Source organism: Mustela erminea, chromosome 10, assembly GCF_009829155.1.
Source record: "Mustela erminea isolate mMusErm1 chromosome 10, mMusErm1.Pri, whole genome shotgun sequence".
Classification (NCBI taxonomy): Eukaryota; Metazoa; Chordata; class Mammalia; order Carnivora; family Mustelidae; genus Mustela; species Mustela erminea.
The window spans coordinates 29,214,143-29,242,141 of record NC_045623.1 but is presented as its reverse complement, the minus strand read 5'-3'; the positions used below and the strand labels follow the sequence as shown (position 1 = coordinate 29,242,141).

The 27,999-nt window shown below is 39.1% G+C and overlaps 1 protein-coding gene across 4 annotated transcripts in view; it reads right to left on the bottom strand.

The window, feature by feature from the left end:
• The window catches only part of ALG14 (ALG14 UDP-N-acetylglucosaminyltransferase subunit), a 120,479-nt gene that overhangs the window by 85,590 nt on the left and 6,890 nt on the right, over positions 1-27,999 (bottom strand). For all 4 annotated transcript variants that reach the window (XR_004276346.1, XR_004276345.1, XM_032303147.1 and 1 more), the window contains exon 3: positions 804-935. Coding sequence is in view for 2 of the 4 variants with exons in the window: in XM_032303147.1 (XP_032159038.1) it covers positions 804-935 (132 nt within the window). In the remaining 2 variants the exon portion in view is untranslated. The remainder of the gene's footprint in view (positions 1-803; positions 936-27,999) is intronic.

The following is a 27,999-nucleotide window of genomic DNA, read 5'->3' as shown; positions in this document are numbered from 1 at the left end:
CCCAAACTCATAGAGATCTTTCAAAATCAACCTAAATACACTTCTGTTCAGCTACTTATGAGAACATCCACTGTGCCAGAACTCATGTATGTGGAGAACAAATAAAGAGTTTCCTTCTCGGCTATGCAAATTAATGGATACTGCCTTAAAATAGGAATGAAAGTAGTATTTAAGAACTGTGTACACTATCATGATAACATATCTATTGCCCTCCATTGTCTACTAAAATGCACTTGGAATTTAATAACAGAACTTCATCTTAAAGACCACAGAAAATGTAGATAAGGAACGTAAAGTTGAATACAGTATAGTCATTAAGTTTTTATATTTCTATTTCCTGTATTACTTTCGTATGAAAATTTGGGTGTGTAAAACATTCATCCCACTACATACCATATCTGGTAAGAGAATCCTGACAAAAACAAAAAGTACTGAAAAGGAATAAGCAATTGGCTCTCTTCTAGCTGATAAGCACATGATGTTGGTTCAGGAGCCACAGGTGAATAGAATGACAAGTTGGCTAAAGATACTGTTAGGTCGGGGCTTACCACCACAAAGAGAAGGGACAGAAAAGGGCAAATTTAGAGTTCAAGTTACGGCTAGAAAGGGAAGACAAATATTTCAACTCTTTCAGCAAAGTGCATTGTGTGATAAATTTTAGCATACGTTAGTAAAAGGTCTAGTCTAAAATCTGGCACACTGAGAAGTTGTAGCTGGTGATGAAAACACTATGGTCTATTACTAATAAAGGATCTACGTACGGGAGTGTGACTTGCCCTCCCCTTAGTGATGGTTATACGTACCAAATCTGGCTTCACTTTGTGAGTCAGGGGAAAGGACAGCCACATGGAGTACAGGGTGGTGAGCACCGTGGAGAGCCAGGACTGCTGAACCTCCCGGCTTCTGGGAATGCGGTGAATGTAGTATTCGGAAAGCTAGAAGGAAATAGTAAAAATCCAAATCAACTGGGCCACTGATACCCAAGGTAAACACAGTTAACAGTTACCACTGTTGAAGTTTGGGGAAGTAACCAAACATAGTAATATTTCTGTAGCAAAACATGAACATTCACATTAAATAGAATAAATAAAGACTATAAGAGACTCAGACCAATTCAAATTCAGGTTTTGCTGTCGAACTTGTCACAAACTTTGAACTCCTACCCCCAGCTTTCAGAACTTTTTGGAAATTCAGCTAAAGGACTATGGAACCTGTACTGCAAAGTACATGTGAATCCAATAAGATGTCACTTGTTATTAGGGTAAAAATAACCCAGCTGCATCTTATTATAGAACGTTTTTGGATGTTACTTCCCAATTTTGAGGACTGATCTTAGTATCTATAAAATTTTCTTCAAAAAAGCATGAGTGTTTATCATGTCCCTTGAATCTCTTTAACCTGTTAGCATATAACTTTGTAAAGAAGCAATGTACCATATTTCTGGATATTTTTAGTGTCCTGAGGAGCTGGAAGGGCAATCAGTTCAACTCTAACTCTAGAAGCCAGCTCCTCAGATTCCATCTTTGCTCCAGAGGGGCAAACACACAGGCCTGGCAGGGGTTTTGCAAGGGTGTCTGGGCCTGAGGACAGCAGTATCAGACCTGGACACAGAACAGTCTACATCTCATCTCAGGTAGCAGCTTAAAGGAGGAGACAAAAGAGGTTTAGGAAGTCTCTGTCCATTCTCAGAAGAGGAACAAAAACTAGTGGAGGTGTGTCCTGGTATGGAGACTGAGGGATCACTAAGACGGAAACTAGAAAAATAGGCCCGAGTGTGAAAAATAAGGCAAGTGACCAAAGAGTGATGACCTCTGTTTTGACTTCTGGATGCACATGTCCAGAGCCCAACCTCAGCCTCCTGGTCAGATGCTAGCAGTGGGCAGTCTCGGTTCACCTGTGCCTGGAACTAACTGGGACAAGGACCGCGTATCTATGGCGAAATCACCCAGTTTGCAGAGGACAGTCCCAGTCTATACCTGTAGGCCCAGCATAATTATTAACAGTGTCCCTAGTGCCCCTTCTGTTCTCAGAAGTGTCCCAGTGGAATGATAAACTATACAGTAACCCACAGGGCAGGACAATGAGTAGGTTCTTCCAAGTCACAGGGAAGGCAATTTATTCAGAAGAGCCCAGGGCAATGTGATGGGAGAATCCACATTACCATCAAGGATGAGATTGTAAGTGGTAGCTGGGAAGAAAGCCAAGCTGAAATTTCTACCAGTGACATAAATGGGAAAGCAGTCAGGTGATGATGAGCTTGGGGAAGGGCAGTGGTGAGGAGTTAGGCAAGGGATCAGAACCATGAACCCAACCGGCAGGGGACAGAAGAGTCTGTACGGTGCAGCTGTCCAGCCTTATAGCTCTATACTGGAGAGGCCCTCCATCTCCAATTCCATACAAATCTTCCCTATGTTATTATTATTTATAAAAGATTTTATTCATTTATTTGAGAGAGAGAGAAAGAAAGAGCATGAGAGAGCTCATGCATGAGGTGGGGGTTGGGGGTAGAGGGAAAGGGAAAAGCAGGCTTCCCACTGAGCAGGGAGCCCAATGTGGAGCTCAATCCCAGGACTTCAAGATCATGACCTGAGCTGAAGTCAGATGCTTAACTGACTAAACTACCTAGGTGCCCCTACATTATTATTTTTTGATGAGAAGTTCATGTAATTGGAAATCCTACCAAAAAGGTTTCTCTCTAAATCTGTCTCTACCCCCGCCATTCCCTCACTACAAAAGCAGATCTGCTCAGAGGTGCTCAGAGGGACCTTTCCCAATTAACCTTTCTAAGATAACCCCTGTCCCCACACATACACATACTCTTCCCTCTCCCATTAGCAGGCCTGCTTAATGTTTTAAAATTACTCCACTCACTGGAGGTGGGTGGGAGGGATGGGGAGGCTGGGTGATGGACACTGGGGAGGGTATGTGCTATGGTGAGTGCTGTGAATTGTGTAAGCCTGATGATTCACAAAACTGTACCCCTGAAGTAAATAATACATTATATGTTAATTAAAAAATTACTCCATTCATTCTACTGGCATATTATATACTTATTTATTTACTATGTTTCCCCCATTAGAATGTAACTTACTTGAGGAGGCCGAGAAATTTAATCACTGCCATCTCAGTGCTGATTTAAAAAAAAAAAAAATTTATTTATTTATTTATTTGACAGAGAGAGAGATCACAAGTAGGCAGAGAGGTAGGCAGAGAGAGAGGGGGAAGCATACTCCCTGCTGAGCAGAGAGCCTGACATGGGGCTTGATCTCAGGACCCTGAGATCATGACCTGAGCCGAAGGCAGAGGCTACCCAGGTGCCCGGATCTCAGTGCTTATTAAGAGTACCTGGTTTAGGGGCGCCTGGTGGCTCAGTAGGTTAAGCCTCTGCCTTCTGCTCAGGTCATGATCTCAGAGTCCTGGGATCAATCCCTGCATCGGGCTCTCTGCTCAGCAGGGAGCCTGCTTCCCCCTCTCTCTCTCTGCCTGCCTCTCTGCCTAATTGTGATCTCTGTCTAAGAAATAAATAAAATCTTTAAAAAAAAAAACAAAAGTACCTGGTTTAAGCTGATGCTCAATCAATGTTTATTGAATGAGTGATTCAATATGTTGTTTATTGCATGTTAATATAAATTAATCCAATCTTTTTTTAAAAAGATTTATTTATTTGAGAGAGAGAGCACAAGTGCGGTGATGGTCAGAGGGAGAGGCAGACTCCCCGCCAAGCAGGGAGCCCAATGCAGGACTTGATCCTGGGACTCTGGGTTCATGACCTGAGCCAAAGGCAGACACTTAACGACTGAGCCACCTACGCGTCCAACCCAATCTTTTTGTTAACTAGCTGAGATGTATTTAGGTGGAGAACATAAAAGGGCACAAAGAAGATGATTTTCAGATTGTACACTTAGGGTCTTATTTGTAGAGGCCACTCCATAAATGGGTTGAACTGAACAGAATTCCTGGGATTAGAGAGAAAAAAACCTAAGCAAAGCAGGTGATTGGGAGCTTATACATAGCTGGAGCCAGGAGGAAGCAAGTTCTAAGGACCTGGAGAAACAGGACCAATGCCCCATCCCCCGACCCCAACAATGTGTCCTAGGTAGATAGCCTAGACTTCTCTCTGTGAACTGACCATTCACAAGGGCCTCAAGAAGTTTCTTAGTCCTGTAAGTCTTCTCCCCAGAAAACAGATCCATGAGAGGAGTGTCCCCAAGGCTCTGAGTTCTGAGCATAAAAGTGAAGGGAGCCTGCTAGGTTAGAGCAAGCGGAGCATTGCATTCTTCATCCAGAACTGCTTGGAAAATCTCTGTGCCCACAGTTTCTGTTTAGACTTGTTAGGCAGGTGTGTAGTTAAGTGAATGGGAATCTGGGGCCATCTTGATAAGAACAGGGCTCTCAGGTTAGCTATGCTTGATACACAGAAACTGGTGCTGGGGTATGTGATATCCTGCATTGTCTAAAGAAAATACTGAAGGCTAGGCCATGGTGAAATCTTGAGAGTTTTTAAAATTACTTTATATATTAAATAAACAAACACATAAAGAAGTCAACAAGGAAAAATTATCAATAGGCAGCTTGTATTTCGGTTTTAACAAAAGTTCCTCTGAAGACAAAAGAAGGGGACAGAGTTTCAGGAAGCTAAAATTTAGGCCTGGCTATGACCTTTGGCCAGACATTCCTAGGGGTTGCAGCATCTGAGAAATCCAAATGAAGGCATCTTCATAGACATATTGTTTTTGTTAGCTTATACTTTTGCCTTGAGGGAAATGTCCCTGACCCTCTTTCATGTCCTACTAATGGGATGCAGGACATAAAGGAAGCTTCAGCCAACACTTTCCCACCCCCAGACCCAATATTTTGTTCAGGAGTGACATGCAACCCAAGCAGGGTCAGTCTTTCCTGGATTCTGGACCCAGGAAAAGCTGTTTCTTTGAATGACACTTTGGGCTGTTAAACTTGTTCTGAATCCATTCCACTGGGGCCAAGAAATGGATACTTGTCTTAGTGTTCCTCTATTCACCAAGCTTTTCTGTAACAACTCAAAAGTGACTACCATTTTTGATACCAAAACATGGTATTCTGCATTCCTAAACCAGAAATCAACAAATGAACAGTAGAATCTATCATAGATAGAGTTTTAGCTTATATATGAAGATCATGAAATCTATGTTGGTCTTGGCAGGGATGGAGGGTGGGGGGACCTGCTCCTGGGTGTCCTTCTTTCAAAACCTCTACACACGTTCCTCATCTATCTACTTACTCCTTACATCCCTGCTACTCCTGGTCCGATGATTGCTATCTCTCATGATAACTACACTAGTCTCCTAATTAATCTCTACTTCATCTCTGGATCCCCTATGCTTTATTCTCTACAGAATTGCCAGAGATTATAATGTAGAGCAGACATTCCCTTTCATTCTCCTGCTTAAAACTCCCTAAACGCTTGTGATGAAATCCAAATTTCTGATCATTCCTTGTTCACCCACCAGTCATACCAGCCTTCCTTCTGCTGTGTGAATGCATCAAGCTCACTCCTTCCTGAGGGTCTTTTTGGCTTATTCTGAGTGGTCTGCTGTGCCCCCCAGATTGGCTCAACTCAGGTCTTGCTGGAACATTATCTCCTCAGAGAGGAGACAGGCTCCCCACCGGCCCCTCCTCTAATACGCAGTCACCCTTCGCCACACTGTCTTATTTTACCATCTTCACAGCAATTACTCATACTCCCAATTAACTTGTTCATTTGTGTGTTCAACTGTTGTCTGCCTCTCTGTTCAAAAACAAGCTCCACGAGAGAAAGGATTTCATCTCGCTCACGGCTGAAATCCCAGTGTGCACAACAGTGTTTCACACAACACAGATGCTTATCAGTACTTGCTGAACAGATCAATGACTGTCACTGTAATTTCTAGACATTCAGACTGTGGTCTGTGCTGGAGAAGATGCTGACTCTTTACCTCAATACATCTCGGCGTAGCTGTGTATATCCTGCAGTTCGTGCAGATCCTGCAACATGACCCAGTCTTTAGCACACCCCTGGTACCAAAAGACAAAAAAGTGACATTCTCTCCCCACCATATTTTAGAAAAAGACATATACTAGTGAGACACCCTTTCCATCCATCTAAGCATCCTCATTACGAAGGGGCAGAGGCCATGTGCTCTATAGTACTGTGTATACCCACGGAGCCTCCCAGTGTTTCCCACACATGCTTGACTGAGGCATAATGAAATGTATAGTAGAAGACAGACAAGAAAGGAAGAATGCTTATAAAAAAAAAAAAGGAATAGATTATTTTTCAGGCTTCTAGTTTGTCTGAAATTATGTGAAACACTGAGTTAAATGCTAATAGTATATGACAACTTGTAACTTTCAAAGTATCTTCCAGAATTACATCACTGCTAAAACCCACAAACATATCTGGCATTAGATCTGTGACAACCTAAATAGAAGTTTATAGTGATTTAGATGGAAATAATTCCACCAAGAATCCAGATGGCATCATAAACCACAACACAGCAGATTAAGTGGTCTATGAAGTCATTCTTTGGGGTTACCACACACTGAAATGTACAATATGTTTATTATTTAATGAATGCCACACTATTGCAGAATCTTGGAAACAAGACAAAACTAAAATGGTAAGATTTCATTCAACCAAAAATGGTTTCAGCTTTCTTTCATAACTATTTTTTCAATAATGTGAAGTATAGCATATATTAAAAAAATATGTTGGATGGTCCCATATTCTGAAATCAAAATGACCATAATTGACTGCATGCACAAAAATGTTTTTATGTGCATGTCCTTTAAGTACATGGTAGTTGCTTACTTCATGGTAGCTGATGAAGAAGGGCCATGAAGGAGTGAAGGGGCCATGGGTTCCAGACTGGGTCTGGCCGAGAACCAGCTCTGTCCCTTTGGATGAGTCAAGCTCTCTGGACTTCAGTCTCTCACAAGGAGGCCTGGAAAGATCATGGATCCTCAACCAGCCACCATGACTCTACAACTGGCTCTGAAGTCTGACTTGTCAACAACAAGCCAGGTTGCTGCTCTAGGCTTGTCCATGGCTTTCAGCCACTCCTCACTTTACCTTGGGAAGCCTTTCCCTACTTGGAGGTCTGGGCTTCAAGGAAATAAAAAAAGTCATTTGTTCTTAAAATAATTAGGGGAGTCTGGCCCCCCAAATTCCTACTGTCCTTTATAATGAATAAGAGTTGTCCTCTTCCCAGGCTTGTATTGTCCCCTCCTTCTGCCAACAATAACCAACTTTCTTTTGGGTAACTCACCCCTTTCCCCTTCTAAGGCAGACAGTTTGGGTGGGATTTCAGCTCCTGCCTCATTCACCCCCAAACCTCTAGTCCAAGAGTAGGCCTGAGATGGCTTAAGCAACATGGGAATAACCCTCATTCCTGGCCACAACAACTGGCTGAAAGATGGGACTATAAGCCAACTGAAGACCATGAGACTGGAGACCTCTGCTGTGGCTTCTGGGAAAAAAGCTTCACCTTCTTGGTCTCCTACATGTTCAATAATGTGAAGTATAACATATATTAAAAAATGTATGTTAGAGAGATATGTAAGAGACTTTCTTCCCTACACACAGGCTAGCACAAAGATAGGAAGCCAGGAGGGACTACTGGTTTTTGCCACCCTGAGGGGAGAGAATGGAGTTGACAGAGGCAGCACCATGGGGAGGGAGGCCAATGGAGCTGACCCTGCAGGAGACAGAGCAGAGAGACACTATTCCTAGTGAAATCCCTGGGCAGTTGGACCAAGTCTCACCCAGAAGTAAGACTGAATTTTTCCCATTTTGTAAGTCAACAAATTCCCTTTTAATTGTTCAAGTCATTTTGGGGTTTAGTTTTCCACTTATAGCTGAAACACTCTTCCTTTTAGCTTTAAAACAGTCAGAATTCACAGTGCCTCAGTGGCTGAGTCAGTTGAAGCATCTGACTCTTGATCCCAGCTCAGGTCTTTATCTCAGGGTCACGAATTCAAGCCCTATATTGGGCTCCATGCTAGGCAGGGAGCCTACTTAAAGAAAACAAATGAAAACAAAAATGATATGAATTTAAGACCATTGTCCCTTTTTAAAAAAGAAAATATATCAGTAACATAGACAAATACTGAATTTCAGAGTTGTATTTTTCACTGTGAGCACAGATTCATTCATTCATTAAATACTCTAGTGTACCTACCAGGTGACAGGAACTGGGCTAGAAACACAAGGGTAGGTAAGACATTCATAAGGAATTCATTACAGTGTGGCAGAACGACCCAGAAAAACTAGTCACTGCAATCAGAGAGATTAATACAACAAGAGACATAGTTATTAAATATAAGGTTAGCACCAAGTAAGAAACGGTGGACTATACTTTGATAAACTAAGTCAAGCTTTATGGAAAAGATACTTGATATGACTTAGAAGGATATGAAATTTACCAAGCATGCAGAGAGGGGGAAAGGGGTCTTCCAGACATGTTCAGAGTGACATATGAAATAGCACGGGATATTTGGGAAATTATGTTCTGGTGTACCAAGAGCACAGCAGAGAGCAGTGGAAAATGGAGATTGAGAAGCAGGGCCTTCAAACACATGCCTACGATTCTAGGAAAAGGCAGCATTCAGAAATGAAGATTCTAGGCAGGCTCCAATGGATCTTGAGAGCCAATCTGGAGATTGTTCTCCTGGAAGAGAGCAATCATTTGTCTTCGATAAGTCAGACCCGAGAGCCAGTTGTGGTGATCATAGCAGCCTTTTGAGAACCCCCTGATCTCAGCCAGGTCTCTGCTTCAGTGAAAGAATGAGGTCCAGAGAGGCTAACTCGCCCAAGGGGGCAGAGCTAACCAGCAGGCCCCAGTGTGGAACCTATGACTTCTTCACCCATAGGTCACTTCGTGGCACTTCCTCATCAGCTGCCATGAACTGAGCATCTATCATGTTCTTGAAGGACAAGTGAACATCCCTCTGCACTCACCACTTTTTCTTCCTTCCGAAGCTCAGCTCTTTGGTCAATCCTGAAACTGCAAGTGTAATTGTCAGCCTCACTACTTGTATGGCTTGGAATGATGTTATGCCTGGCATAGGTCTAACTACCAGCTCCACAATTTTTTCCTGGAGCCTAATGGCTAAAAGGGACCAAAGAAGCTCCATCTGGGCAAAAGGAAGGGCAGAGGGAAACAGGCCACATCCTGAATTTATGAGAACCATAAAAAAATTGTTACGTTAGGGCCCATAATGTAAGTGCGTACTTAAGAAATTATGCTATATGTAAATGTTTACATTCGAACACTGGCTATTAGAATGTCTTTATTTTGCTTCAAAATGGAGAAACAGAAGCACCATATTATAAACTGCCACTGGCTCCTTGTGGTGTAAGAATCCCACACAAATTTAACTGGCTTAGAGAAGCCAGACAAATCACCAGAAGGCTCAAACAACCATAGTATGTTATTCATACTTTCTTCAATTCCATCAATTCAGAATCTGAATCAGAGAAGTTTAACCTGACTTTGTTGTAGACAGGAAAAATGGGATAATTAAGATTTAGGAAGGAATTTAAGAGACTAAGCTATTCAAAATACATTAGAACCATCTGTACATTTACCTGATACGGTGTTTTGAAAATAATCTTTTATTCACTGAGATAGCCACATCAGGATTTCTATTTGTAATAAACTACAAACATTTCCTTATTCAGGTATGTCACTTATTTAGGATGGCCTTCACCAAATTAGAGGTATTCTTTATCTATGCCTGTAACTGAATATAGTCAAGGTCCACCATAAAGAGGAAAAGTGCTTATAGACGTTAGTCACACTCTAAACATGTACATCATGAGCCCAACCTAATTTATAAACCGAAACGAAACTCCACAATTGCAACTATATTTCCCAACGTATTTCTGTTAGAATTGCTCAGGAATTATATGAAAGAGTTAGCATTAGAGTCCGAAATTTCCGTAAGTTATAGCTGTTTCAGTCCACTGTGTGAAGTTAGCACCCCACCTTGTGGAAAACAGTAGGTGCTGCTGAATGTCAGCATGCTTGGTTAATTTCAGAGGTCATGCCTACTAAACCTGGCAACCACCAAACTGCCACTGACTTATACATGTGCGGAATAAGGAATACAAGCCAAAAGATCTCTATTTATTAAAGTAACTAATGTGCTTCCAAAAAGGTAAAGATACCTGTCCCAAAAGAATGGTGCTTATGATATGTATGGGTTATTTAGAAAACAAATATTTCATATCAATACGTTATTATTTCCACTTGGGCTTTTATCTCTTCTTAGTTTGTTTCTAAAACCTAACTTTTGTTGTTTTCCAATTGTAACCTTAGAAAACATAGAAAAATTCTCAAAGACAAAAGCAAAAAATCAACCATTATTCACAACTCAAGAGATGATCCCTTTACCCTCTGTACCACCCTAAAAAAATCGTGGATCATTTAAATCCAGTCTGTAACTGGAAGATGATCTCAGGTTTCTAAAATTAAAAATGATTTCTTATCTTGTAATTTAACCAACTTTTTTTTCCCAATCTGTCATGGTTCAAAAACATACTCTATTTGTCTGAATGTGCCCTGCAATTTCCAACTTCCTTACTTTCTCCCCAAACTATCCTCTCCTCTTCATATTCTCCTACCTTTTAGAGAAGTCACCTCCCCTCTCACCCCAACACTCTAGCCCTGAGATCTCTCCTTCCCCTGCATTCTAGCACTTATTGTCTTTTTTTCTTAAGCAAAGCTATATTTTATGTACACGTACACACACACACACACACACACACACACACTTTTGAAGTTCCCTATGAGACTCTCAGTTTGGTCAAACACTTGAGGTAATTCATCATCACCACTGCTTTTTGGAGTTTTCTGTCCCCTCGCTCTACTCCTAACCAGCGGCTCTCTAGGCCTGCTGTATGTGCTGATCTTCGCGTGGGAACTCCCTTCACCGCCATCTTGAAAATTCCCCTCCCTTCTCTTCTGGGCTGAAACCTAGATTCCAGGACCACAGTCTTCCTCTTTCTTGGGTTCCCCTTGTTTTTGTGGAGCACATCCTCTGTGAAAAGGCACATGGGAATTAGTTTGAGAACTGCTCCAGTCACCATTCTGAATGGCACCTGGACCCTGGCATGACTCCTTTTCTTTTTCTTTTTGGAAATTTTTGGTTATCTTCTCTTTATCACTAATTCTGAAGTTGCGTGATGATGTATCTTGAGTGACTACAGTTTAATTGGGCTGGGGGTAGTCCTTTAGTTTGAAGGCTATGCCATTTCAGTTACGGGAATTTTTCTTGAGTGGTCTTATTTTTTTATTTGTGTGTGTGTGTGTGTGTGTGTGAGAGAGATTAAAGTTTTACCTGTGTTCTTGCTCTTTCTGGACAACAGTCCTCCAATATCCAGTTTGATTATCTAATTTTCTTACCTTTTCTCTGTTGGTTTTAATTTTTGTTCTGCTTTATACCAGAATTCTCCAATATGATCTCTGAATATTTTCATTTTTTTATTCCTACAATCAAAATTTTAATAGCTAAGGTTCCTTCTAGTTCTGGGAGGTTTTTTTTTGTTTTGTTTTGTTTTTGCTTTTTTTAAATAGGTATCATTCTTTAAAGATACATTATCCTAGGATGCCCAGGTGGCTCACTTGGTTAAGCATCTGACTTTGGCTCAAGCATGATCTCAGGGCCCTGCAGTAGCCCAGAGTCAGGCTCCCTGATCGGTCGAGAGTCTGCTTCTCCTGTTCCCTGCCCTGCCCCTGCTGCTGGAGCTCACCCTCTCTCTCACTCCCAAATAAAAATAAAATCTTAAAAAAAAAAAAAAAATTACAATGTCCTTGCATTTCCCTGAAGATATTGTTTTCCTTTAAGTCCTTTCCCCACTCCCCTCTTTGACTTGTCCTTTCCTCTGATTCCTCTTCTCAAAGTTCCTACCTTAGTTAGTTTTGCTTTTCCTTATGTTTGAAACTTCCTTCCAATGTTGGAACCTGTGGATGCCAGTTCAAGCCAGTGATTCTCAAGAAGGGGGTGGACTTCTCCCCCAGGGACAATCAGCAAGGTATGGAGACAGTTTTGGTCATCAAGGTTGTGGGGTGAGGGGTGGGGAAAGAAGGAATGCTACCAGCATCTACTGATGGAGCCCAGGGACGCTGCTAACATCCCATAATGCAGAGGACAGCCTCCCAGCACAATTCACCAGACCGCAAATGTCAGTAGTGCTGATGCTGAGAAACCCTAGTTCGCATTAAGGAATAAGGCATTAGGAGGCAGATTGAAAGCTCTGAGTCCTGGGTGGGGCTTGTTAAGGGGAAGATAAAAGTAGGCAGGACTCCAATATTTCATTGGGGGGAAATCCCAAGTGTCAGAACCTACAGTTCTGTACTCCTGAGCAAATCCATTTCCCCAAAACTAACCTTCAGTCTCCCGCCTAGGTGAAATAAATCTAGCATTCCGGGAACTGATCCGAAAGGAGACCTAAGTGATACATATTGGGGGTGACAAGGAGTAATTACACACTCCCTAAGCCCCCGTTCACAGGGCATGGTCTCACCTCATCCACAGTTTGGCTTGGCGTTCCCAAAGCCAAAACCTTTTTAGTTCAACCTCTCCAGTGGTAAATGCTGTAGAGGGTCTGGGAGTCTCACTGGTCTGCAGGCAGGCTTCATCCAAGAGGCCTCTTTTAGCCCCATTTTTACTCTAGGCTCCAAAGGTAGTACTGTCCCATGCTCTTTTTATTAATTAACTAGCACTATTCAATGACACTTTTATTAATTAATCCCTAAGGTTTCCAGGATTTGTGCTTACGCATCTCCAACTGCACCAAAAATTTCTTGAAGCAAAAGGGCATTTCCTTTCCTTATTTGTGTTCCTTGTAACACATAACGTAACACTTGGTCCAAATTTTACACACAGAAACTAATCAATCAATACCTATTTTTGATTTTCAGATAGGATTTCACTTTGGGGAAGGCACAGCTTCCCCGAGCTGTGTTACCTATCTCAAACAAAGAAGAGCCCATAAAACAAATGCCAGTACTGCAACTCAGCAAGGCGCTTAGTGAACCAAATCTTTAAATAAAAACACTCTCCAGGTGGAAAGACTGCTCTAAATCCATATAACGCCTTTTCAACTCAGTAGAGGAAAATCATCCTTAACAAGGATATATGATGTTTCTAAAAAAACGAAACAACCTCTCCTTATCTTCCCCATGCCCGATTAGTCTGTGACATATACACTAAAGATCTCCACTCCAGCCACCATTCTCAAGCTGAGCCCTCTTGCACCTCCTAAGAGAGATAATGCAGGCGCTAGGGTGCAATGCTCAGCAGTGCACTGCCACCTGGTGGAAGCAGGGGGGAATGACAGCGACGGGGCTGAGGCTACAGTAAAAAAGTCCTCTGACACCAGAAAGGACTCTCCAGGACCATTTCTAAAAAGTGAACGACCTTTTCATTTGGGAGAGGGGGAGAGGAAAGAGAAAAAAAGGGAGAGAGACAGAGTGCAAGGGCACGGGACTTAGGAAATGGCTTTGAATCAGGGCAGGGAGGGCCCGTGTGGTTCCTCTGATGCCCAGATTGCATCTGTGTCCCCTGAACCAAGGCAGAAGCTGTTGATTCGTTGGGGTAGTACCACATATTATTTATAAAGACACTTAGAGGCAGGGATGCTCCACCTAGACTTCCGAGATCACTGACGGCAACTCCATTCTTAAAATTTCTCAGACCAAAAGCTTTGTTGTTCTGCCGAATTTCTCTTTTTTCTTCACATCCTGTATATCCAATCTGTCAAGAAATTCTATTAACTCTACTTTCAAAATCTATTCAGAGTCCAACCATTTGCCTCTATTCCTACCCCCACACTGCTTCTTGTTTGTGGACTGCTCTGACAGCCTCCTAACTGGTCTCCTTGGTTTCACCCTTTACCCTAGTCTATTTGCAGCACAGCAACCAGAGTGATCTGTTTAAAACAGCTCCCGATTTCCTCAAAGACAGACAGGCAGTCCTTACAATGGCTGACAAGGCCCTATATTCTCTGCCCCCTGCCCCACCCTCCCATCTCCTCTCCATCATCTCCCTTCTCTGATTTGGCTCCAATCCCCAGGACTCTCTGCAATTCCCCCAGCAGCCAGGAATGCCCCCACTTGGTGGCTTTCCCAGGGACTATTCCTTCTGCCTGAAACACCATCTTCTCAGGCAACCTCATCTTCTTTAAGGACCCCATCCCTGTGTAATCTTCCCATGACACTGACCACCTTCTAACAAGCTTTATGATCTTTTTTATTCACTATGTGCAGTATTACTGTCTTTCCGATCCAGCTCAAGTTCAGGAAGCTCCATGATGGCAGAAATTTTTTTTTTTTTTTTTGTATGTTTTGTTTATGGGTGTATCCCAACTGCCTATAACAAGCACTGGCCAATGGAAAGCAAAGCTTTATTGTTAAATAAACAAAGTTTAAAAAAAAAAAAGGGAAGGAAAATGGGGGTACCTGGGTGGCTTAGTTGGTAAAGCATATGCCAGGGTCCTGGGATTGAGATTACAACCGGCTCCTTGATCAGTGGAGAGCCTGCTTCTCCCCTCCCCTCTGCCTGCCACTCCCCATGCTTATTCACTCTTTCAAATGAGTAAATAAAATCTTAAAAAAAAAAAAAGAAACATGTAAATTCCTTAATTTCTAGGCACAATGCTGATTTATTAAAAAGAAAAAGAAGGGAAACATTAGAATTCTGACTACAATTGCATTATAAATTTGGGAAAATTGAAAATCTTTTTCTAGAAGATTTTATTTTTTTAGTAATCTCTATACCCAACTTGGGGCTCAAACCCACAACTCTGAGATCAAGAGTCACATGCTCTACCGACTGAGCCAGCCAGGTGCCCTGGAAGAGTGAAAATCTTTCTAAGGTTTTAAGCATCAGAACTATGTTTCTGTATTTGTTCCTGTCATATTTATCTCTATGAATATGAATAGAGGGCATAGGAAGTTTTATTTAGTGATCAGAACAACTGTTTAGGATATCTATTACATTTTTCTCTACCCCACATGATATTTATACTCTTTAATATGTTTACTATGGTTACTTTAAATCAAGAATTCAATCAACAACCTAGCAGAATGGTAGGTAAGTGGGAAAGGACTGACATGTCCCTTAATGTTAGCAAGTTACTTAATTTGGAATTTTTTAAAAAAAGATTTTATTTATTTATTTGACAGAGAGAGATCACAAGTAGGCAGAGAGGCAGGCAGAGAGAGAAGGGGAAGCATGCTCCCCACCGAGCAGAGAGCCCGATGTGGGGCTCGATCCCAGGACCCTAGGATCATGACCCGAGCTGAAGGCAGAGGCTTAACCCACTGAGCCACCCAGGCGCCCCGGAATTTTTTGTTTTTTAACTATTTTTCTAATTAAGGTAAAACACACATAAGAATACTTGTATGTATATAAGTACAAACATGTTTACTTCAGTATTCAGTGAAAAACTGAAAACCACAAGAGGAAAATGGCACCTCATCAATACTATAAACTATTAGGCAATCATTCAAAAGTGCAAAGTAGACCAATATATACCAACATGGAAAACTATCAAGGTATAGAGGCTGAAAACAATATAGGGTTTGATTTATAAACTAGCCATCTCCTGCCCCCATCCCCTGTTTATATGTATATATGTACATGTAATTTATAGTCTTTTTTTATAGTACATGTACAAAGGATGGGAAAGGTCATACCAAGAGGTATAACTCAAGCTGGTACAATGTTTACTTCTAGAAAGTGAGACTAGGATAGGAATGGGGAACCCCCACATTTTATTTTATATAAAGTAAAGAAGTTTTTACTGTCTGTAGTCTTTAATAAATAAATAAATAGAGGAAATAAATAATAAATAAAAATAAATAAAAATAAAAAATAGGAAATAAAATTTGAGAAGAAACAAAAATAAATAAATAAAATAGGAATAAATAATAAATAAATAAAATTGTAATGAATAAATAATTTTAATTAATAAATAATAAATAATTTAATAAATAAAAATTTAATTTTTAGCAATAAATAAATTTGGGAAGAAAAGAGTAAAGGAACAGAAAAATAATCACTTACAATCCTGCTACAGTTGATTGGGGGGGCATATTTAACAAGGATTTGCTAAAATATACATATATAGAAATATGGTGTCTTACACAGAATTGGCACTCATTTGATATTTTTTGAATAAACGAACAAATAAATAACTTCCTTGGTAAAAGAGTATAAGCTTACTTATAGAGTAGTGGGAAATCTGGTTTTATGACCCCAAAGTGAAGTTGGCTCTAGTTTTTAACCCTTCAAATTAGTTTTCAGCAACTTTGGTTATTTTATATTAAAAAAAAAAGCCTACTCTTTAATTTTCACATGTAGTTTTGAAAATGTTTTATTCAAGAGTCACTGAGCTTTTTTCCTTAGTGATATGATCTAAAAGGGCTAATTCATGCTCTAACAGAAGTTGCACAGATTAACGGTTGTCAATAAGGTAGTTAACAAATAAGGCTCAGATTAGGAAGAAAACAGAAGAATGAACCAAAATCCAGGCTCAATGCCCTGAACCTCCCATGGCTCCCAGGGTGGGTGACCCTGGTGAAACACAGGCCAGTGTGGAGACTGCTGCTCTCCAGGAAGAAAGGTTTGGTTTGATTTTTCACTTACCTTCATATAATACAGCTCTGGTAATTGGTTCTATTTGGAGAAGTTACTATCCAATCTTTCTGAAAGATATTACTTTAGCTACTTTTTACTTTAGAACTAATCCCAGTGGAAATTACATTTTCTTTAGGAGGTGTTTCAAGATACTTTTTCATATAAGTAATTTCACAGCTAAGCATTTGTTTCGTTGTTTTTGTTTTGCTTGTTTTGTGTGTGTATTTTCGCTTAGCTTTCACTCTTCATCTTTCTAACCTCAGTTGCTTTATTCCAGAGTGGCTAAGATGCTTTACCCAAGGAAAGCCCGTTTCTCTTTAACAGCTAAACTATGCAGAGGAACACAGGCTAATAATAGAGTTAAAAAGTACACTACAAATAATTATTTCTCTTTACTCCTGTGTAATAAATAGGATGCAATACATACCTTAAGATTTTAAACACCATTTTTTTTTATATATTTTATTTTATTTTATTTTTTATTTCCAGCATAACAGTATTTATTATTTTTGCACCACACCCTGTGCTCCATGCAATCCGTGCCCTCTATAATACCCACCACCTGGTACCCCAACCTCCCACCCCCCGTCCCTTCAAAACCCTCAGATTGTTTTTCAGAGTCCATAGTCTCTCATGGTTCACCTCCCCTTCCAATTTAAAAAATTATACTGAATCAAAGGAATCAGGAAATTTGAATGAAGTTTCTGCATCAAAAATAGGTCATCGCTACCATTTAGTTAGCAAAATTATATTAATTTAAAATGTAGCTTATAAACCTGCTGTATATTTATATCTAGCATAAACATACAAAAACAAGCATTTAAATATTTTTCCTATAAACCATCAAAAACATTTAGAAATTTATTGAGTAATTCCATATCAGAGTAAGTTGTAAACCAAACAACAGAAAATTTTTGTGCTACTTGGGTAAATCTAAGTGATTAACAACTGATAATCTGTATCTCCTGATTTCTGGAAAGGTCTTTTATGTTTCTGGAACAGTTGGCTTGTGTTGCAAATGAGGGTTTTGGCTTTTCACCAGAACCAAGTGTGAATCGATGCACTTCTTCAATGCACTTTTATTCCTAAAGTGTTCTGAACGATTTGGATGAGACACCTTGCCCGGGCACAGAATGCAATTACTGTTAATGCTTTCAAATACTGCAGACTTTCTGCTTCACTTAAAAAGTCTGGAACTGGGGCGCCTGGGTGGCTCAGTGGGTTGGGCTGCTGCCTTCGGCTCAGGTCATGATCTCAGGGTCCTGAGATCGAGTCCCACATCGGGCTCTCTGCTCAGCGGGGAGCCTGCTTCCCGCTCTCTCTCTCTCTGCCAGTCTCTCTACCTACCTGTGATCTCTCTCTGTCAAATAAATAAATAAAATCTTTAAAAAAAAAGAAGTCTGGAACTCACTGAGAGTCAAGGCCTTTAACCATAAGAGTATTATGTATTGCTAGGAACTTGCAGTTGATACAGTTCTATCAGGGGGGAAAAAAAAAGAAAAGAAAAGAAAAGAAAATTGGTGAGGGGCGGGGTCCAGAATACACCTCAATATGGAAAATATATTAAAACTCCGACTTTAGAAAATTAATGTGACTTTGGTTCTGGCAAGATGGCAATATAAACTAACCCTCCTATAAACAGATTATATGCTATCAGAAATACAACAAAATATTCTTTTATCTTAAGTAGAAAGAAGGGAAATCCCTACTTACCAGAAATAAGAAAAAATAAGAGGAGAGACAGTTTGTGACACAGAGTTCTGCGAGGAAGACTAACTGTGTCAGTAACCGAGAGTCGGGGTTTGAGGCCCTCCATGGATTCTAGAGGACAGGCCACAGAGGAACAACAAACTGACAGCTGGTATTTCCATGAGAGTAACAGCTCCCTATATTTCAAAGAGTGCTCTGGGGCTCATTTCTTAGTCCTCTTCTAATTTCCAACTATACTTAGTCCCTGGATAATCTCATCCAACTTCTCATTTTAAGTACCAGGTAAACACAGAAGTCTCCAAATTCACATTCCAGACCAGAGCTCCCTCCTGAACTTCAGACTCACAGATCCAACTGCACAGTCAGCATCTTACATGTATGTTTACAGACATCCCACACTCAGTCCTCCTCCTTCCTCATGTACTCTTCTTTATCTAAATTAATGACAATTCCACTTTTCTGGCAGCTCAGGCCAAAATGTGGATGTCATCCTCTATTCCTCATCTCTTTCCCAAACCCATACACAGATAAAGTTTAGCTCTACCCCCAAAATATATCCAGAATCTGATAACTTCCCGTCATATCTACTTTTGCCATTGTGGTCCAAACCTTACTGGCCTCTCACAGGACCACTGCTATGGCCTCCAAACTCCTTTCCTTGCTTCTGTCCCTCTTCTCTTTAGTTTATTCAGCAAACAAAATGATCCTGTTAACAACATGTTACTAAACAGCCAATGAGTCAATGAAGAAGTCAAAGAAGAAATAAATACACAGAGATAAAAATGAACCTGGAAATACAATGGTCCATAATCTTTGGGACACAGAGAAGTATTTCTCTGAGAGAAATTTATAGCAATATAGGCCTACCACAAGAAACAAGAAAAACTTCTAATAAACAACAAAACCTTATACCTAAGGGAATAAGAAAAAGAACAAACAAAACTCAAAGTTAGTAAAAGGGAGGAAATTATATAAAGATCAGAGTGGAAATAAATGAAATAAAGACTAAACAAGCAATAGAAAAGATCAATGAGAACAAGAGCTGGTTTTTTTTGAAAAGACAAACAAAACTGATAAAACTTTAGCCAGACTCATCAAGAAAAGAAGAGAAAGGACCCAAATAAATGAAGTCACAAATGAAAAAGGAGAAATAACAACCAATACCACAGAAAACACTAAGGATTATAAGAAACCACTATGAAAAATTATATGCCAACTAACTGGACAATCTAGAAGAAGTGGATAAATTCTTAGAAACAGACAAACATCCAAAGCTGAAACAGGAAGAAAATCTGAACAGACTGATTACTATTAACAAAATTAAGTCAGTACCTGAAAAAACTCTTAACAAACAAAAGTCCAGGACCAGTTGGATTTATACAAATTCCCCCTTAAACTATTTCAAAATACAGAAGAGGAAGGAAAGCTTCCATATACATTAGCATTACCCTGATACCAAAAATCAGACAAAGATACCACAAAAAAAAAAAAGAAAACTATAGGTGCATGTCCCTGATGAACACAGATGCAAATATCCTCAACAAACTATTAGCAAACCACATTCACACAACAACACATTGAAAGGATTATTCACCATGATCAAGTGGGATTTATTCTGGGGGTGCAAGGATGGTTAGGTATTCATAAATCAATCAATGTGATGCACTACATCAACAAAATGAAGGATAAAAATCATATAATTATCTTAGATGCAGAGAAAACATTTGACAAAATTCAATATCCATTCATGATAAAAACTCTCAACAAAGTGGGTTTAGAAAAAACATACCTCAACATAATAAAGGCCATATATGAAGGGTTGCATGGGTGGCTCAATTAAGCACTGACTCTTGATTTCAGCTCAGGTCATGATTTTGGGGTCCTGGGATCGAGCTCTGCATCAGACTCCTCACTCAGCAGGAAGTCTGCTTGGGATTCTCTCCCTCTCCCCTCTCCTTCTCCTTCTCTCCCTGCTTGCTCATTGTCTCTCAAGTAAATAAATAAATCATAAAAAAATAATAAGGGCCATATATATGAAAACCCACAGCTAACATCATACTCAATGATGAAAAACTGACAGCTTTTCCTCTAAGATCAGGAACAAGACAAGCATTTACACTGCCATCTCTTCCTACAACATAGTACTAGAAGTTCTTGTCAAAGCAATCAGACAAGAAAAAATAAAAGGCATCTAAATTGGTAAGAAATTAGTTTAACTGTCACTGTTTGCACATGACATGATACTATATACATGGAAAAGTTCATACTCTACCAAAAAACTATTAGAATAAATGAATTGAGTAAAGTTGCAGGGCAGAAAACTAATACACAGAAATCAGTTGCACTTCTATACTCTTAATAAAGTAGCAGAAAGAGAAATTAAGAAAATTACAACTGCACCAAAAATAATAACATGCCTAGGAATAAACTTAACTGAGGTGAAAAGATCTGATCTCTAAAGACTATAAAACACTGATGAAAGAAATGGAAGACAACACAAAGAAACGGAAAGACATATCATGATCATGGATTGGAATCATATTGTTAAAATGTTCATACTACCCAAAGCAACCTAAAGATTCGATGAAACACCATCACAATACCAACAGCATTGTTGACAGAACTAGAATAAATGACCTTAAAATTTGTATGAAACCACAAAACACACCAAATAGAGAAAACAATCTTGAGAAAGAAGATCAAAGCTGGAGTTACCACAATTATAGATTTGAAGATATACTACAAAGCCGTAGTATAAAAAAAGCGTGGTATTGGCACAAAAACAGACTCATAGATCAATGTAACAGAATATAGAACCCAGAAATAAACCCATGCTTATATGGTCAGTTAATCTATAACAAAGGAGGCGAGAATATACAAGAGGGAAAAGATAGCTTTTTCAATAAATGGTTCTGGAAAAATTGAACAGCTATATAGAAAACAATGAAACTGGATCACTATCTAACACCAAACTTTTTTAAACACTGTTTTTTATAAAAATAAACTCAAAATGAATTAAAGACCTATATGTGAGACATGAAACCAAAACACTCCTAGAATAAAACACAGGCAGTAATTTCTTGGATATTGGCTATAGAAACATTTTTCTAGATGTGCTTCCTAAGGTAAGGGAAACAAAAGCAAAAATAAACTATTGGGATTACATCAAAATAATTAGCTTTTGCACAGCAAAGGAAACCATCAACAAAACAAAAGGCAACCTACTGAATAGGAGAAGATATCCGCAAATGGTATATTCAATGAAGAGTTAATATCCCCCAAATACAAAGAACTTCTACAACTCCCAACCCCAAATAATATGATTAAAAATGGACAGTGGACCTGAATACACATTCTTCCAAAGAAGACATGCAGATAATCAACAGGCACATGAAAAGATACTCAACATCAAGGAAAAGCAAATCAAAGCCACAATGAGACACCTCCTTAATGCTGTCAGAATAGCTTGAGTAAAAAAGATAAGAAATAACAGGGTTGGTGAAGATGTGGAGAAAAAAGAACTCTTGTGCAGTGTTGGAGGGAATGCAAACTGCTGCAGCCACTGTGGAAAACCATATGACGATTACCCAGAATACCAAAAACAGAAAAACCATACGATCCAATAATTCCACTATTGGGTATTTACCCAAAGAAAACAAAAACGCTAATTCGAAGAGATGTATGCATCCCATATTTACTGCAGCATTATTTACAAGAGCCAAGATATGGAAGCAACCCAGTGTTCACCGACAGATGAACGGATAAAGATGATGTGATATCTACAACTATATCTCCACACACACACACACAAAACGGGACTATCAGCCAGAAAAAAGGATGAAATCTTACCATTAGTGAAAAGACGGATGGATCTAGAGAGTATTATGTTAAGTGAAATAAGTCAGAGAAAGACAAATACCATATGATTTCACTTATATGTGGAATCTAAAAAACAAAACAATTAACAAAGAGCAGAAACAAACCCATAAACACAAAGAACAAACTAATAGCTGCCAGAAGGAAAGCAGCCGGGAGGATGGGCAAATGGGTGAAGGGGTATGGTACAGGCTTTCAGTTATGGAATGAATAAGTCACAGAAATAAAAGGTACAACATAGGGGATATAGTCAATGGTATTTTAATTGTGTGTTATGATGACAGAGGGTAGCTACATTTCAGATGAGCATAGCATAATGTATAAACTCATCAAATTGTTCTATTGTACACTAGAAACTAATGTAACATTTTATTTCAACTATATTTCAATTAAAGAAAAAGTAAAAAATAAAACAAAATCAGATCATACCACTCTTTCACCTAAAACCTCCCAATAGCTCCCCATTTCACACAAGGGGGAAAAAATATCTAAGATTAAAAATGGACCACAATGTCTTAAAAATGAATCTGATCTCGGAATGCCTGAGTGGCTCAGGTGGCTGTATCTGCCTTCGGCTCCGATCATGATCCCAGGGTCCTGGAATCGAGTCCCACACTGGGCTCCTTGCTCAGCAAGGAGTCTGCTTCTCCCTCTGCCTGTGGTTCCCTCTGCTTGTGCTCTCTCCGACAGATAAATAACATCTTAAAAAAAAATCTGATCTCAATATCCTCACATTAACTTCTATGGTCTCATACACAGCTCTTCCTCCTTTATTTTGCTTTAGTCAATTTGACCTCTTTGTTATTTCAAAAACATGCCAGGTACAGCCCCACCTCAGGGTCTTCCCTGCAGTTATCGTTTCCTCTCCAAGAATGCGCTTTCCCCAGAGGGCTTTCTACCTTCCCTTCCCTTTCAGGTTTTTGTTTAAATGTCACTTCCCTGGCCACTTTGCCTAAAATTGCAACCTCCTATTAACCCCCTCAATATTCTGCTTTAGTTTTCTCCTTAGCATTTAACACTGACACATTATACATTTTACTTGATTATCTTGTTTACTGCCACTCCATTGGAATGTAAGCACTGTCAGGGCAGAGATTCTTGTATGTTTTTATTCACTACTGTATCACTAACATTCAGAAAGTATTCAATAAGTATTTGTTAAATGAACGAATGAATGCTAAATATAGATGTATGGAAGGGAAAAAATCCAACCTAGAATTCTAAATGAAGAATGCAATTAAAGGAAGGTCAAAACCAAAACATATTCTCAAGCAAACAAAAACCATGGAAAGAATAAATCACTTATAGACCACCCATGGAAGAATAAAAGATATACTCTGGAAGAGAGACATTAGATCCAAAAGGAAGGAGTAGCAAGAATAAGCAAAGAAAATGAACCTAAGTAGGCACTGACTGTATAAAACAATAATGTAGTAAGTAATTCGGGTGGTATAAAAACAAGGTGGAACCAAAATAGTAAACCATAATATGTAAGATGGGAAGAGGTGTTTACAGTCAAAACGTTCTAAAAGTCGTGTTTCTCAGTAGGAGGATGGGGATATTAAGTTCTTGACTTAAAGTTAGGTAACCAGGCAGATACAATTTAAGAATAACATCTTGGAGAAGAGAATAATTTCCATTCCAGGAGAAGGGAAAAAGGGAGGATAAAGAAAGCTCAATTAACTCAGACAGAAGACCAAAAAGGAGGATAAAAAGATTCAAAATATGGTAAGTAGAAAGAACCAAATAAAATAGTAGAAATAAACCTAATACATTAATAATCATAATAAATGTGCATGTACAAACATGCTAGTTAAAGGACAATGATTCTTGGTTTTGAATTTTTAAAACTGTGTTATATGTCATTTTAAAAAGACACACCTAAAACACAACCACCACCAAAAGGTAAAAATAAAGAGATGGGCAAAGATATGCCATGTGAACATGATAGCACAAATAATAAAAATGGCAAGAGAATTTTTTTTTTTTAAGATTTTATTTATTTGACACACAGATAGAACACAGGTAGGCAGAGAGGCAGGCAGAGGGAGAAGGAGAAACAGGCTCTCTGCTGATCAGGGAGCCTGACATGCGGCTTGATCCTAGGACCCAAGCCAAAGGCAGCTGCCTAACCGATTGAGCCACCCAGGTGCCCCAAGAGAATATTATGAAAATATTTATGCTAATAGTATAAACTTGTAAACTCATAAAAAATAGATATATTCCTAGAAAAATATCTTAGCAAAATTGACTTAAAAACAAACAGAAAGCCTAGAGTTTATAACCATGACAAAAAGAACACATCAGGGCCAGGTATTTTTATAGACAAGTTCTATAAATTTAAAAAGTAACTCCAAATTTATACAAATTCCTTCCCAAAACCAGAAGCTGTATACTCACATAATCAGATTAGTGTAACCTTGATACCAAAACTAAAGAACAAGACAAGAAAAGAAAAATATAGGGCAATCTCACTCATGAACACTAATGAAATAATTCCTAAACAATTTACTTGCAAACAAAATCCAACAATGTGTTAAAATGTAACTCACTGTAAAGAAACTGGGTTTATTCCAAAATTCAACAATAGTTCATACCTTGTAACTGACCATGAAAACAAATAAAATGGGAAAAACATTATGATCAACTAAGATAAAGAAAAGATATTTGATAAAAATCAACAACCAAATATTATTTAAAATTAAACTCTTGGCAAATTTTTAAGATCATAAAGACTATAAGGATGACTACTACACTGCTTCTACTAACTACTGTTCTGGGAGTTCTAAAAACAAAACGGGAAAAAGAAATAAAAGGTATAAAGATTAGAAAGAATCATAATTGTTACTATTTGCAGATGATATTATCTTTCTAGATAATAGTGTATAAATTACTGGAATTAATTAGAGTGTGGCAAGGTGGTTCTTTTAAGATCACTATACTCAAATCAATTATATTTTTATATACTGCAACACAGGAAATCCAATTAAAAGGTATACCACTCACAATAATAAGACAATACCAGGTACACAGAATAAAAACAACAAAAGATATGCTACTCTTGTGAAGAAAATTAGAAATGGTACTGAAAAGCATTTAAGGAAACCTAAATAATGCAGAGACAGATGATGCCCCTGGATAGGAAGATATCATCATGTAGATTAAAGTTCTCCTCAAAATGACACATTGATTCAGTTCAATTAAAATACAAATTTCAACATGTTTATTTGTGACCTTGCCAAAGCTAACTCAAAAACCTATGTGAAGAAAGAATCCCTAAGACACTTTTGAAGAGTGAGACTATGGGAGCTTGATATTAGGAATAGACAAACAAACCAGTCAACAAAGACGAAAGCCCACATATAGATCTTTACATACAGAGAAACTTGATATACCAGTGGTAGCACTGCAGATCAGTGAAAAAAGTATTTAGTAAATAGTATTGTGCTAGTGCTGGTAGTTTCGGTACTAGACCATGCAAATCTTATTGTTCAATTCTTGGCTAATAAGGGCTCTGCCAGCAAAGGTACTGATTGCTACTGATTTCTTCAACAAGACTTCTCCCCAGTCTCATGAGTTCCATGGAAGGAATAATGGATAGCTGCCTAGGGGGCAGCAGGTACAACTCCCCTAAGCTGAAGTGAAAAAAGAAAAGAGTAAGTAGATTCCTCCCTTGAACAAAGCTTGGTGGGAAGGTGTCCCTCTACCTGGCTTCTCTCCCATATGCCCATTTGGCATATGGCGCAGCCAACAGAAAGGACAACAGGTACATTCATGTTAACACCCGCAATGGTTCACCTCTGCATCTCTGCAGAAACTCTTCCCAGCTTCAGATTCATGAGTAGAGATCCTTTTAGGAATAAGACAGTATTTTTCCTCTAAAAAGGGTTACAATGCTCCAGCAGTAAATTAATTGATGGAAGAAAGTAGTCTAACAGAGATGCTTAGTCCTACACTGGTGGTACCACTTTGATAGTAAGACAAAATAATGGCACTTTAAAAATTCAAAAAGCTTTGGCTTTTGCATTAAAGTGAATCAAAAACTTGTATGGACCTAGAGGTTATTATGTTAAGTAAAATATGTCAGACAGAGAAAGACAAAGAACATATGATTTCACTTATAATGGAATCTAAAAAGCAAAAGAAACAAACAAAGCAGAAAGAGACCCATAAATACAGAGAAAAACTGGCATCTGCCAGAGAAGACAGGGTGAGGGATGGCAAAATGGATGAAGGAGAGTGAGAGGTACAGGCTTCCAGTTATGGAATATGTAGATCATGGGAATAAAAAGTTATAGCATAGGAGATACAGTCAGTGGTATTATAATAGTGTTGTACAGTGGCACACGGGAGTTATACTTGTGATGAGCAAAGAATAATGCATAGAACTGTCATATCACTGTGTTGTGTACCTAAAACTAATGTAATATTGCGTGTCAGCTAGACTTCAATTAAAAAATTAATTAATTAGGGGCGCCTGTGTGGCTCGGTTGGTTGAGCAACTGCCTTCGGCTCAGGTCATGATCCTGGACTTCCATGATCGAGTCCCACATCGGGCTCCCAGCTCTTTGGGGAGCCTGCTTCTCCCTCTGACCTCCTCCTTTCTCATGCTCTCTCTCACTCATTCTCCCTCAAATAAATAGGTGAAATCTTTAAAAAAAAAAAAATTAATTAATTAATTAAAGTGAAAGACATCCAACTTACAGAATTCTAAAATGTCTATAACAATCTTCCTATAGGGGCCCCTGGGTGGCTCAGTTGGTTAAATGTCCAGCTCTTGATTTTGGCTCAGGTCATGATCTCAGAGTCCTGAGACTGAGTTCCTGATGAGGCCATGCTGACCATGGAGCCTGTTTAAGATTCTCTCTCTCTTTCTCCCTCTGCCCCTCTCCCACTCTCAAAAAACACCCAAAACAAAACCCACAATCTTCCTGTATATAACAATCTTCCAAATGTTTCATTAAGCCATGAAATTCAGCAAATAAACAATACATCTGCTGATGGACCTGGAGGGAAATAGTCAATATGTATGCTAAATTAAAACTGGAGCCTCTAATTGGATGCAATTTCAGAAAGAATATATACGCCAGTAATTGGGTAAAAAGATACTTGTTCCTCATGTCGAAAACAATAACAAATTGCAATTACTCAATTTCTATCTTTTTAAGTAGTTTTTATCACTGCTAAATTATAATACTATATTCCACTTGTGTAAAAAAAAATCACCATTGTATTCTCCTAATTCTCCAATTCTAATATACTTTCTAAGAAATTCAATGAGATTTTTAGTCTCTGGTGACTTGAATAATCCCCAAAGCATTCTTTCTCACTCAGTTTTTAGGACTGGAAAAGAATGCACAAAAGAGGCAGAGTGGCCCATGCAGGAAAAGTTTTGGAGAAGACATGTTTAGGTAAGTGCCACGTATTAGGCAGACCTTATTTATACCCCTGGGTCTCCATTTTCTCATTTGTAAAATAAGGATGGTATTAGCTGACTTTCATATTATTAAAAGGATCAATTACACACACAGGAATGAATAGTGTCTCCCCAAAATTCCTGTCTATCAGGAATCTGTCAATGTGACCTGATTTGGAAAAAGATCTTGCAGGTGGAATCAAGTTAAGATGAGGTCACACTAGGGCGCCTGGGTGGCTCAGTGGGTTAAGCCGCTGCCTTCGGCTCAGGTCATGATCTCAGGGTCCTGGGATCGAGTCCCGCATCGGGTTCTCTGCTCCGCGGGGAGCCTGCTT